Genomic DNA, 12,225 nt, shown 5'->3' on the forward strand with positions numbered 1-12,225 from the left:
TTCAGGAAACTAATGATGTGTTCCACTTCAGGAAATGATTTAGGGGGGGAAGGGCTGACACACATTAATGACTTATTTTAAACTCAGAGCTGTGAAATGGACGTTGAAGTGGCAACATATAGATGTTACTGTATATGTCAGTCTAGGATCTCTATACAACTAGAAGGGCACTTGTTGAGCGCAGACTTCCGTCAAGGCCAAATGCCCCATCAATGTTAACGAAAGAGAAAAATAATTTGTGGATCCTCCTCGTGATTCAGATCCACTCCACAACTTAAAGGGATCTTTTCTGGCCCATGCTACACGCCTCCACCAAGTTTAATGAAAATCAGCCTGATAGTTTTTATATAATCCTGATGCTGAAACAAATGGCACTGGAAACATAAACCTCTTTGGCAGAGGTAATAAGTATTACTAAACACAATCTTATCTAATCTAATGTCATGTAATCTTATCCAATCTAATTCAATATAATGTATCCAGTTATAGTTGATTTATGTCAAGCATTGTGTTGAGAATTATGTTGAGGTCTGTGGGTTTAGTTGAAGTAATGATCAAAATGTTCAAAGCAATACCAAAGAGAGAAGGCTGAAGGCTGAACACCAAGTGTATTTTCTTGACTGGATGTTGATGTGATGGATCCCTTAAAATGACTCCTCTTGTGTTCCTCCTCGCTCTCCCCTACCCCCAGACACACACATGCGCAGCACCTGCTACGGAGGCATCAAGAAGGGGGTATGCATTCGCCCCTTCCAGGGAGCGGTCACCAAGTCCGAATGCTGCTGTGCCAATGCCGATTACAGCTTCGGCATGCCCTGCCAGCCCTGCCCGGCCCGGAATTCAGGTACACCACAAGCCTCCCCCCTCAGTACCCAGTACCCGCGCCATGGCAACACTCGGCCAAACCAAAGCTATTACAGAACATTTACTCAATTAAAGAAGAATGCTTATAGGCTGCCTCTGCCCGAATTGTGTGATTTCTTTTTCTTTTTTGAAAGAAAACTGGATAGAATAGCACTGCTTTCCCACAAAGAACAAGTCTGCTTTTTATCATTTGCTGTCAAGGAAAAAATCTATAGAAAATAAAGGAAAAAGAGAAAGGGAAAGAGAAGAACAAATGAAAGATGAATGAAAGATTGAAATAAATGAACAAACACTTCTGGAGCCTGCCAAGAGATGCTAGCTGAGCTATGGAAAACAGGTGTTTTGACAGATTTACGCCTACAGGTCTTGGTTTGGCTGTCTCTTCAAGTGATCTTCCATAAAAGCTAGGCATGGATCTACTTTGTGAGCTGAAAGCAGAAGCTTTCAAATGTGGTCATAACAGATTCCTCTCATTTTTCAGCGCATACCATCAGCTAGTTTTCATTTATTCATACACTGTAGCTTTTGAGGGATGATTCACTGACTTATTCAATTAGTGTCCGAATGACGTCTCATATGTTTCATGTTTTGGAGAATCATAGATTAAAAAACAAAATTGTCCACTTTGTCCACCAGTTTTCAGTTTGGATGTTTGTGTGTGTGTGTGTGTGTGTGTGTGTGTGTGTGTGTGTGTAAGGAGAGGTGGAGTTAATAGAGTTTCAAACGAGCACACTAACAGCTCTCCTCTCCTCTTAGCCCTGGGCTCTCTTCTCCCCTGGGCCCTTGCTCTGTCAGGCTGATAGTTGAGGTGAGAAGAGGAAGCTGAAGGGGATTAACTTGAGATTCCAGGGGCTTTACATCACAGAGCTTCACCACAGGAAGGAAGTCTTCTTAATTTCCCTCAGGGGTGGGGCCAGTGGGACTTTACCTCAGTTTAATAACTATGACAGAGATTCCAAATGGACTTCCACGCCTTGGCATACCGTAGTTCATGTATTCTTTATTAAATGAAAATAAATCAAATCAAAATTTAAGGAGGTTGCTTTGTTTTTTATTTGAGGTATGAATTCTGTAGTCTTAGGTGGGGTATGACAGTTTAAGAGTATAGGCCTCACCCTCAACGGGTCCGGGATTTGAAGCTCCTTTCAGCCAGTGGTTTCCAGTTCCTGTGCTCTTATCCCCCTCTGTCGTCCAGATGGACTAACACCTGTGCTCTTTACCCCAAACCCTCTTCTTACCGCGGACAACCCAGTCAGTGCATTAAAACGACAGCTTCTGTGCCTCACGCACACTTATAAACAACCATGAGTACCTGGAACTTTTAGAGTAATGTTGGTCAGTTTTACAGCCATCAAAGTGCTTCAACTGTCATGCTTTTGGTGTGCTAGCTTCAAATAGAATAATTCTATGGAGCTTCATGTGCAGCATATAGTAAAGTTTTGGTATATCATTTACAAGTTCAAACTGACCCTTTCAGGTCAAATATGATTCACATTGAGAGTTATAAGATGTAAGATCTAGCACAACCCTTAGATTCAAAACCCTCCAATAACTTTGGTCTAGACTTGAGACATTGAGACCCTGCTATTCCCAACAGACAGGGTAGGTGTTGATTGTACTATGTTTGTTCACTTCTGTTTCCTCAGCTGAATTCCAGGCGTTGTGTGGGAGTGGAATCGGCTTCTCAGTAGATGGCACAGGTAAGCTATCCTCAGTCATAGATCATCTCTACTCATTTCTACTCATTTACTCTGCACAGGCTTCCTGTGAGAAGTAAAACTCAAGAAATAGCATTGTTTGACAAATTAAGTTTGAAAGTTGTCATATCTATGATATGTTCTTATCATATGTTGTTGTATGTTTATTTCTATGATATGTTCTTATCATATGTTCTAATACGTAGTATGTTCTTATCATTTGCTCCTTTATATGCTCGTATCTATGATATGTTCTTATCATGTGTTGTTTATATCTATATGTTCTCCATTTTAGTGCAGTAGTCTGTTCTGGTCTGAAAAAGTTGCTGTATTGTCATTTATCATTTATGGCTTTACCTGAGACGTACCTGTACTGTTGTCGCCATTGTGTTGTGTTGTCGTGAGCAGACATTAATGAGTGTGCGCTGGACCCTGACATCTGTGCTAATGGCGTGTGTGAGAACCTGAGGGGGAGCTACCGTTGCATCTGTAATGTGGGCTACGAGACCGATGGCAGCGGCAGGAACTGTGTGGGTGAGTAGGCTGCCGAAACAGGACAAAACGAAAACAAAACGCAGAGTGCGGAGGAGTGTTCCCGTATGTCTGTGTCACACTAACAGGAACACTCGCTCTAGGATGATGTGATCACTTAAAAATGTGTTACCGGAAAGTAGTCACTCGAACTTTTCTTTTTTTTCGGAGACCTCAGTGGCCTATAAAACATTCCCTTTTAAAAAAATATTAAGATTATCCGGCTTTAAATACTTCACAATACCCCTGAACATGAACATTAACATGAACATGAACACTGATCCTGTAGTTTCAGACTTTCATTTCACTCTGCAAGTGGCCCCATATGTAGTGCATCAGATTTAGAAGTTCTCCTCCTCCTCCCCCCCCTCCACCCCCACCCCCAACCCCACCCCTTTGTTCAAACACTGAACCCTGGGAGCACAGACATGAGGCCCAGAACCTCCAGTCTCCTTCCTGAGCTGGGCCAACTTCTATCTTTGCCCAGTCAAAACAATCTAATTTACCAGTCAGACTTGACATGGCCTCGCCAGAACCAACTGGACAGGGAGAGAGAGAGCCAGCTGCTTTTCACAACCACACCAACTGGCTTTTCATTTGTAGTGGGGAGATGTTATGATGTCATTTTCTGTGTGTGTGTGTGTGTGTGTGTGTGTGTGTGTGTGTGTGTGTGTGTGTGTGTGTGAGTGTATGTGTGTGTGTGTTTGTGTGTGTGTGTTTGTGTGTGTGAGAGTTTGCATGTGTGTGGTGCGTCTGTATGTGTGACGAACACCGTATGTGTGTTTGTGTATGTGTGACTGTGTTTGTGTGTGTGTGTGTGTGTGTGTGTGTGTGTGTGTGTGTGTGTGTGTGTGTGTGTGTGTGTGTGTCTGTGTGTCTGTGTGTCTGTACGTTTGGAGGGGCCGTTGACGCAGATACAGAGACATATTTCAGACGTGCCTGTATCCAGTACTGTAAACGTGAAGACGTGGGCCTCAACTGCCAGTTATAGAATAAGCATCAGCAGCACACTAAAATGATCCATCAAGCCAAAGGTCTCCAAGACGCAGCAGATTCCACTCAGAGAACAAAAGTCAATGGGATCCCGTTCAACAGCACATCCGCATGGAACGAGGGGGGGAAAAAACGTTTTTAACAGGAAGAAAAGCAAACAAACATTGTGTTAAAGGATACTGGACTGTTCGCGTGTTGTCTCATGCTGAGTTCCGTCTGTTCTCCCATCGTGCCTGGGAAATGTGGGACTCCTCTTAAACAGCCCGCTCGAAGCTTTTAAAAGAGCGCCGTAAATTCCAAGTGGCATTTTTCTGATTCTTGGTAACGACTGCAGCTGCAATGAGGGGCTCCAGCTTCTCTTTATGTTCCATGAAGAGAGTTTTATAGGCTATTTTTCCCCGAGTGCAATTATATCGGACTTCCCCAAGCTGCTAAGCTTCTCTGTTTGACTGGGAGTTGGTGTAGGCAGCGTGATCCCAGTTCCACTGAGCTTTTAACAACCAAAGAAGACATGGTGACAGTTCAGGGAAAATAAACGATTACTTAGTCTCTGCAAATAGAGAGTGCAGAGAGTACACAAGACAACCATTTAGATTAGATGACACTTGATTCTGCTGTTTTGAAGAATTACAGACACTTAATGAGTCAGTGTTTCTAATGGTTTATAATGGTGTAATACTTCAAACGATGTAACGTATCATTCTACCCTTTTTATAATACCACAATGAGTGCTAATGAGTGCTTTCCCATTTGGCACAGACCTGAGGACATTCTGTTTGGATTCTAGAGCCTTTCCACTGAGAAGTTTATCTTAAGGGATACACGTCACCACATCTAGTCTTGTGGTGTCTTGTAATCGAAATATTCACAATCCCGTGCCTTTTACAGCTAAAGAGAATTAAAGTGTTTGTTAAATTTTCCATCTTGCTCACACACAGAAGGACCAAACGCTGTCGGCCCGCTCTGACCTGGACATGGTCAGAGCGGGCTGACAGCGTTTGGTCCTTCTCTGTGTGAGATTTTCTTAGAGGTGTGAGCGCGGAGCATAGAACACTAAAGCCCTTTCCCCCTGTTTCCTCTCCTTGCCTCCGCAGACATTGACGAATGCCTGGCGAACCGTCTGCTGTGTGACAACGGCCTATGCCGGAATGTTCCGGGGAGCTACAGCTGCACCTGCCCAAAGGGGTATCTCTTTAGGCAGGACTCTGAGACGTGCGAAGGTGAGTGAGCGAGAAGGAAGCAAACAAACTGAGCAATGTGAGTAAACTGAGCAAAGTGACACAGTACGGCGTAGAGCCAGCCGCCTGCCAGAAGCCATGCGGTGACAGGATTCTGCCTGACAGCCAAGGGTGGAGAGTGCAGCTGAGGCTCTGGAGGTGGCATGTTTTCTTTTTGTTTGTTTTTGGCTGTGGAGGGAATTTTTGGATGATGGTCATGTGGAAGCAAGTTCAAATGAACCTCTTAAGAACTTTGGTGTTCAGCTGAGCTCTGTTTTGCAATCTCCCAGTCACACAGGGTAGATTCCTGCAGCAGAGACAGGCACTGACAAATGTCAGATGTAAACAACTAGACATCAGGATGAATGAATAGATTGATGAATACACATAAAAGGTCGATGATGGAAATGAAATGTGTTTGTGCACATTTGGGGTGTTTGTTGGATTTTAGATTACTCATAACACTTATAACATCATCATATCTTATACATATTATGTAATCACTGTGTGTGCTTACAGTCTGAATCTAATTGGCCTTTCATGTAAGAAATGCTTGTTGACAGAGATCTGTCTCGCAAATGTGTCTCCCAGCGTAACATGAGGGCTTTGAACCTCAGCTCCGTGGCTGTCACATGTGCCATTTTAATCTCTGACCTCAGCTGATGCGCTCCAGCCCAGTCCCCTTCAGTCGTCTTCCTGTCTGGCAAAAGCATGTGGACAGTGGAGCTGGATGAGCCTCCTAGTATCTGTAAGCGCTTAGCCAAACCAGATGTTTCTTTCCAGTTACCCCTCAGGCAACATTTTCCGCGTTATTGACCCTCTTATAAGTGGCCATGCATTCATCATAGCCAGACATTAACGCTTGCGTTATCGGTAACACTGCTTGCGTGCATCGCGGATACTCAACTCTTTCCAACGTTTGTCATTTCTCGGCCAGCTCTCTCCTCCCATTTAATATGCACCTTTGCCTACTCTGGCTCCTGCACCCTGAACCCCACCCCAAAAAATGTCTGTGCATCATGATGAAAAATGTGTGTTTTTCAGCCCATACACTTATGTCACCATGGACATGGGCAGTCTTTTTTTCACCTTGTCTGAAAGGTGTGTTTATATACATTGTAAACATGATGTCAGAGCTTAGGAATGCTTGCCTAAATGTACAAACCAATCTTGCTGTAGTCATTGGTGAGTAAACATGTTTATAGCACAATATCGACTGACAGCATATTTCTGTTTCGTTTTGAGAGCTCATTTATTAAAAAAGGTGTATGTTTATATATCTTTCCATCTAGTTAATTATGATTTTATACCTCAGAATGTCCATATAGCACAGTGTATCTGAACCGATGAGGTTGGTTATCCCCTGCAGGTGCATAGAAATAGCTACTTAGGAGGTCCTCTTGACTGACAGAACTTTCTGGAAAAAATCCAGTAAATGTTGTTAACAGGTTAATAGGTATAACCTGCGCTCTGAGGGAAGCCCTTGAAGCCTTACCAATTCCATGCGTTTAATTGCGTGGGAACACTTTTTTCTCTCGGCTCATTGAAATCACAGTAGGGGGAGGGAGACCAGCAGTCCACCTTTTTTAAAAACTGCCTTTTTAAACTGTTACAGCAGTAAGCACTATCTGGAAGTCCACAATTTGGGTTCTGGAAACAGTTACCATCGGGACAGTGAACGGTAACACTCCAAACTGTTGCTAGATTCTCTTAGCTGATGGAGGGAGCTGAGACCAAAACAGAAGGACTGTGGTCCCTCTCGCCGGTCACACCGCTCTGTAGTTTTATAGGGCCATAACTTGGAGCGGACCAGACGGTCGCGGGGAGACCGCTTGACTTTGAGCAGCTGTGGGGAGGCCCCTGTGAGGGACGGCCATCCACTGATGTCCAACAGCTGGAGGAGGTCCCCCACAGGATGTTTAAACTGCACCCATAACCAGGGGGACACATACGAGGCCCGTCTCACTCGAGTTAGAACCAAAGAACCAACCGATCATGGAGCTGATGGTTTGGACTTTGGTCCTGATTTACACCATTGTATACTGAGCCTCTAATGACAGACTGTATTCTCTAATTCTGGTCAATACACAATTCAAAGCTAGTTCTGAATAATGTGACTTGACTCTTTTGAGCTGGGAAAACAACCTAAGATTTTGCAGACTTTTGGAGAGCTGCCTGAGATATATCCTCTATATACTGTATGTCGCCAATGATCCGGGTGTACACAGATTTGACCAGTCATGGTTGAGAAAGTATTACTCATTACTATATAACCCTACTCATTACTGTATTACCCAACCTTGGTTGAGGTTGTATTGCTCATAACAGCACACACACACACGGCTATTCGACGGAATACTCAGCTATTACCATCAGGAGAGAAAGGAATGAGCCATCTGGCACAGGCATTTGTGTGAGTGTGTGTGTGTGTATGTTTGTATGTATGTGTGTGTGTGTATGTTTGTGTGTATGTTTGTGTGTATGTGTGTGTGTGTATGTTTGTGTGTATGTGTGTGTGTGTATGTGATTGTGTAAGACAGCGCCCCCATGCTAAACTTTCAAAGTGACTGTACAGTGACTCACAGGTTCTTACACAGGTCCCTTACTATAAAAAATTGAGCAATCCCAAGCTCAACAACTTCCATGTGGTTTTTTGGATTCACTAGAAAATTTAAGACAGATTTTTTTACCTCACAACATTTTCCCCAGACATACTTGAAGTCTTAGTAATACTAATACTGGCTCTGATAACTACAGCATGTTTTCTATCAGTGTTGCAATCGAATTGTTTTCCGTTGACTACAATTCTTGGAGAGTACACTGCATGGAGTAAGGTGGATTTGTGCAATGAAGCCAGTGGTGCTTTCCAAATGCTTGTAAATATTGTTGTATTTCACTTATCTATAACATGGTTCAGTGTCAGTTAAAAGAGAAGCCAAGTGTTGCAACTCATCCAGAACAGTGTTCTTATCCCTCCTAGGTCTCCTCGATCTCTTTTCAGAGACAGTGCTCTTTATTTCTTACCTCCTGCTTGTGCGTGGTGGGTCCTCCCCTGTTGTGTGTGTGTGTGTGTTCAACTCTGGCTCCTTTGTTTCAGATGTGAATGAGTGTGAGACCAGTCCGTGTGTGAGCGGAGCGTGTAGGAACAATGCTGGCTCCTTCTCCTGCGAGTGCTCGCCAGGCAGCAAGCTTGACCCCACGGGACTCATCTGCATTGGTAAATGCATGAATACGTGTGCACTCGCAAAACACATATACACGCTCACACACTCATGCACATACAGATACTCATACATGTGCATACACACACTCACATACGTACATCTCCACTGGTAAACACATGCATATGCTCACGCATACCCCCCCACACACACACACACGCGCGGGTACACACACACAGATACATTCAACACACATACACACTGGTGTATGTGCAACACATCTGCACTCTACACAGACACACACACACACACACATTCACCCTGTTTTAACCTGTTGAAATGAAATCCGTTCAACCATCCATTAAGCTCCACAAGTTAATTTATACCGTATTAAGCCAGCATATAAATACTTACATACATTTTATAGCCAATGACACACACACACTTTGCACAATATGTTATGCACGATAAAATATGTTATCCAGGCTTCATTTTACATGCCTCATATACTTTTAATACACTTTCAACATCTAAACTGCCCATTGAAGTCCACATTATCCACCGTGCTGTATGTGTGCCCATGTGTGTGTGTGTGTGTGTGTTGGTCTCTCTCTCTCTCTTTCGTCTCCCTCTTCATGTGTGTGCGTCTTTCCCTATTTTTACAGACAGCCTGAAAGGCACCTGCTGGCTCAACATCCAAGATGGCCGCTGTGAGGTCAACATCAACGGCGGAACACTGAAGTCGGAGTGCTGCTCCACGCTGGGGGCCGCCTGGGGCAGCCCCTGCGAGCAGTGCGAGATCGGTACGGCAACCAACCCGTTACACATTATGACATCATGCCTGCCACAGCCGTTCTACATTATAACCGCATAACAGACTGCATGTTCAGAGAGAACATGGTTTGGCAGATTGACCTGATTGTTGGTTTTTTTTTCGCTGCGCTACTGTTTCGGAGCTCAGAGGTGCCATGCTTTTTTTCAATATTTGTGTTATGATCACACATCAATCAGACGGTTCTGAAGCACTATTTAGTGTGTGTTCAAAGAAAAGCCTAATATTGACCAGAGAAGTGAGATTTACCCAAGGTTGAGGGTCTCAAAGCTGTCAGACTGAATAAATTGCTTGTGCAGACACTTAAGTTTAGTCAAATGTTAGATGTGCCTGGATGGGGTGGCTTGTGTGTGTGTGTGTGTGGGGGGGGGGTTAGAACAGTATGCGCTAGGATGGGATGGGTGCATGTGTGTGTGTGTGTTGGTACAGAATGGCCTTGGCAGGGGGCATGAGTGAATGTGTGGGTTAGGTATCCACACACACTCCCGTCACATTTGGGAGTACAGCTCAGTGCAAAAGAAGCTTACCCATTGGAGGTCATATGTGGAATATGGAATGGAGACATATCCTCCGTGACAGCGGTTGTAAAAGCGGTCGTGGCATTGCTCCGCTTGTGCAGGGGGGGTGGGGTGGTCGTGCGGTCTGTCTCCCTGCCCAGCCCCAAGCCTCTGTGAAGTCTCATCCACAGAACTCTGCCCCTCTCACCAACTCCCTGGGAAAGCGGTTGGCCTGCGCTGACTTTCTCACAGTCAACCCCCCCGCACCCCCCCTCTGAGCGCAACCCGGTGGCCACACGCTGACTGCCTCTAATCCCTCTGCCAGTAGAGCTTAATGACAAACCAAACCACAGGAGACGAGAGGTGAAAAAAAGAGAAATGACATCATTGAGAGGGTGACAGGAGAAGGAGCAAAAATACCCCAAACATGAGCAGATGCGTGTGTTTGCTGTTGCTAATGACATTCCCAGAACAGCTCCTTGGTTTTGTGTAAGGCATTGTTTTACACCACTGCATGAGCTGTATATTTCTCCCATACATAACAAACATCCCTCTTATATGACCATTTAGAAGCTCTATTACATGGAAATCACCAGACATTGTGGGGGAGGGGGCAAATACTTTTTCAGGGGGCAAATGTTTTATTCACAGCGCTTTATGTCTAGTATGCTCAGGAAAAGCTCTTTATATTATGTTTGCATGTCCCTGTTCTCTCTGGAATTTAGGTGTTATGTTATAAAGTGTTATGTTATAATGTTAACATATGTTTGTCTGCTCTCTCTCTCCCCTACAGATCCTGTTTGCTCCAGAGGGTTCGCTCGTCCAAAAGGCATCACCTGTGAAGGTGAACCCTTTGTTGTCTCTGAATATCATTTTTACCTGTCCAGGGACAAATCTCATTTATTCTCTAAAGTCAGGTATGTCCCTCAAAGGCAAACGGCCTCCTGTTTTTGACCTGGAGATCTCTTCAAAGCTAAGGGTCAATTGAGCACATAGATCCTTTCTTAGATGTCTCGTTATAACCTTGGACTCTTTATGACCACCCTTCTAACTATGTGGGTCATTGGGCAATTTCCACATATTTGACTCATGATTAATTACATTAATTAGCAAAGCATCAAGAAAAATTCCTTATTTTAATTTCTCACTTATTTATGAATACCCTACATCCACACTAAGAGGACATCTGTATGTTCACCTCAAACTTATATCATCATTCAAATTATGTCTGGTGTTAAAGGATAGTATGTTTACAACGCAGTATGTTTACAACTCTACAAATCATCACCAGAATTGTTATACTCAAATTTTTCCAATTAAAGAGACGGATCGTCTTCTTCATTTCTCCTGGTTCTGTAGACGTGAACGAGTGTGAGGTGTTCCCCGGTGTGTGTGTTAATGGCCGCTGCATAAACAGCCGCGGCTCCTTCAAGTGCCAGTGTCCAGAGGGCCTAACTCTGGACTCCACGGGACGCTTGTGTGTCGGTGAGCACTTCTGGCCCATCAAATCTCTATTTTTGTTTACATTTATTCTTCAGTTGGGCATTTAATGTGATATCAATGATAATTTAATTGAGCTGTTATTTGCTTTGGTTCTGGTTATGTTGTGTGGATAAATCAGATAGATGTTGACAGAAAACTAGCGAGACGACCAAGTCTCTGTGATTGAATTGTGAGGTAATGCACGCAAAATGATATGCTGTAATCATACGCCTATGATGTGTTATATGTGTAACATCTGCTGAGTGGTGTGTTGAGAATCTGTGGGAGGGGTTGCATCATTCCAAGTGTGTGCTGCATGTAATTGCTTTTTCCGATTGTTTTTTCTTTTGTTGTTTGTTTTTTCTCAAAATATAAATGCCTCATATCTGTGTTTTGCCGTGTCCTTAACCTGCAGAGAAAGTGTACAAACTGACGTAGATATGGAGCGGTTTGCCTTTCGAAAACAGGACATTTTCCTCTGAAGCCGCCTTTGTTGCTTTTGTCACGCAGATATCCGCTCGGAGCAGTGTTACCTCACGTACGATGAGGACACCTGCACCCAGTCCGTGTCTGGAAGGTTCCGTATGGACGCCTGCTGCTGCACTGTGGGGGCTGCCTGGGGGAAGGAGTGTGACGCTTGCCCGGAGCCTGGCAGCCGCGAGTATGACACCCTCTGTCCGCGAGGACCAGGCTTTGCCAACCGAGGAGACGTACTCACTGGGAGACCCTTCTACAAGGGTAAGACTGGCTGAACAGAGAGGTCTGAATAGGAATAAAATATGACATGGACAGGTATTTTTGTGTTCACACAATTACAGATGTACCATCTGCTTTACGGTCTCATTGTACAGTGTGCTTTATAGTCTCAATGTACAGTCTACTTTACTGAATTAAAACTAAGTAAGAATAAGTGTGTCTTATTCTCTGTATAAACCTGACAGTCCAGGCCTC

The 12,225-nt window shown here is 44.1% G+C and overlaps 1 protein-coding gene across 1 annotated transcript in view; it reads left to right on the forward strand.

Annotated features, from left to right (window-relative positions):
- The window catches only part of fbn2a (fibrillin 2a), a gene marked incomplete at both ends in the record, with an annotated part of 77,968 nt that overhangs the window by 31,886 nt on the left and 33,857 nt on the right, over window positions 1–12,225 (forward strand). The window contains 9 exons of the mRNA XM_080847181.1: window positions 692–844; window positions 2,511–2,564; window positions 2,970–3,095; window positions 5,180–5,305; window positions 8,400–8,519; window positions 9,129–9,266; window positions 10,586–10,636; window positions 11,152–11,277; window positions 11,785–12,012. Of these exons, the coding sequence (XP_080703307.1) occupies window positions 692–844; window positions 2,511–2,564; window positions 2,970–3,095; window positions 5,180–5,305; window positions 8,400–8,519; window positions 9,129–9,266; window positions 10,586–10,636; window positions 11,152–11,277; window positions 11,785–12,012 (1,122 nt within the window). The remainder of the gene's footprint in view (window positions 1–691; window positions 845–2,510; window positions 2,565–2,969; window positions 3,096–5,179; window positions 5,306–8,399; window positions 8,520–9,128; window positions 9,267–10,585; window positions 10,637–11,151; window positions 11,278–11,784; window positions 12,013–12,225) is intronic.

The sequence above is a fragment of the Sprattus sprattus genome (assembly GCF_963457725.1).
Source record: "Sprattus sprattus genome assembly, chromosome: 11".
In the NCBI taxonomy this organism is placed as follows: domain Eukaryota; kingdom Metazoa; phylum Chordata; class Actinopteri; order Clupeiformes; family Clupeidae; genus Sprattus; species Sprattus sprattus.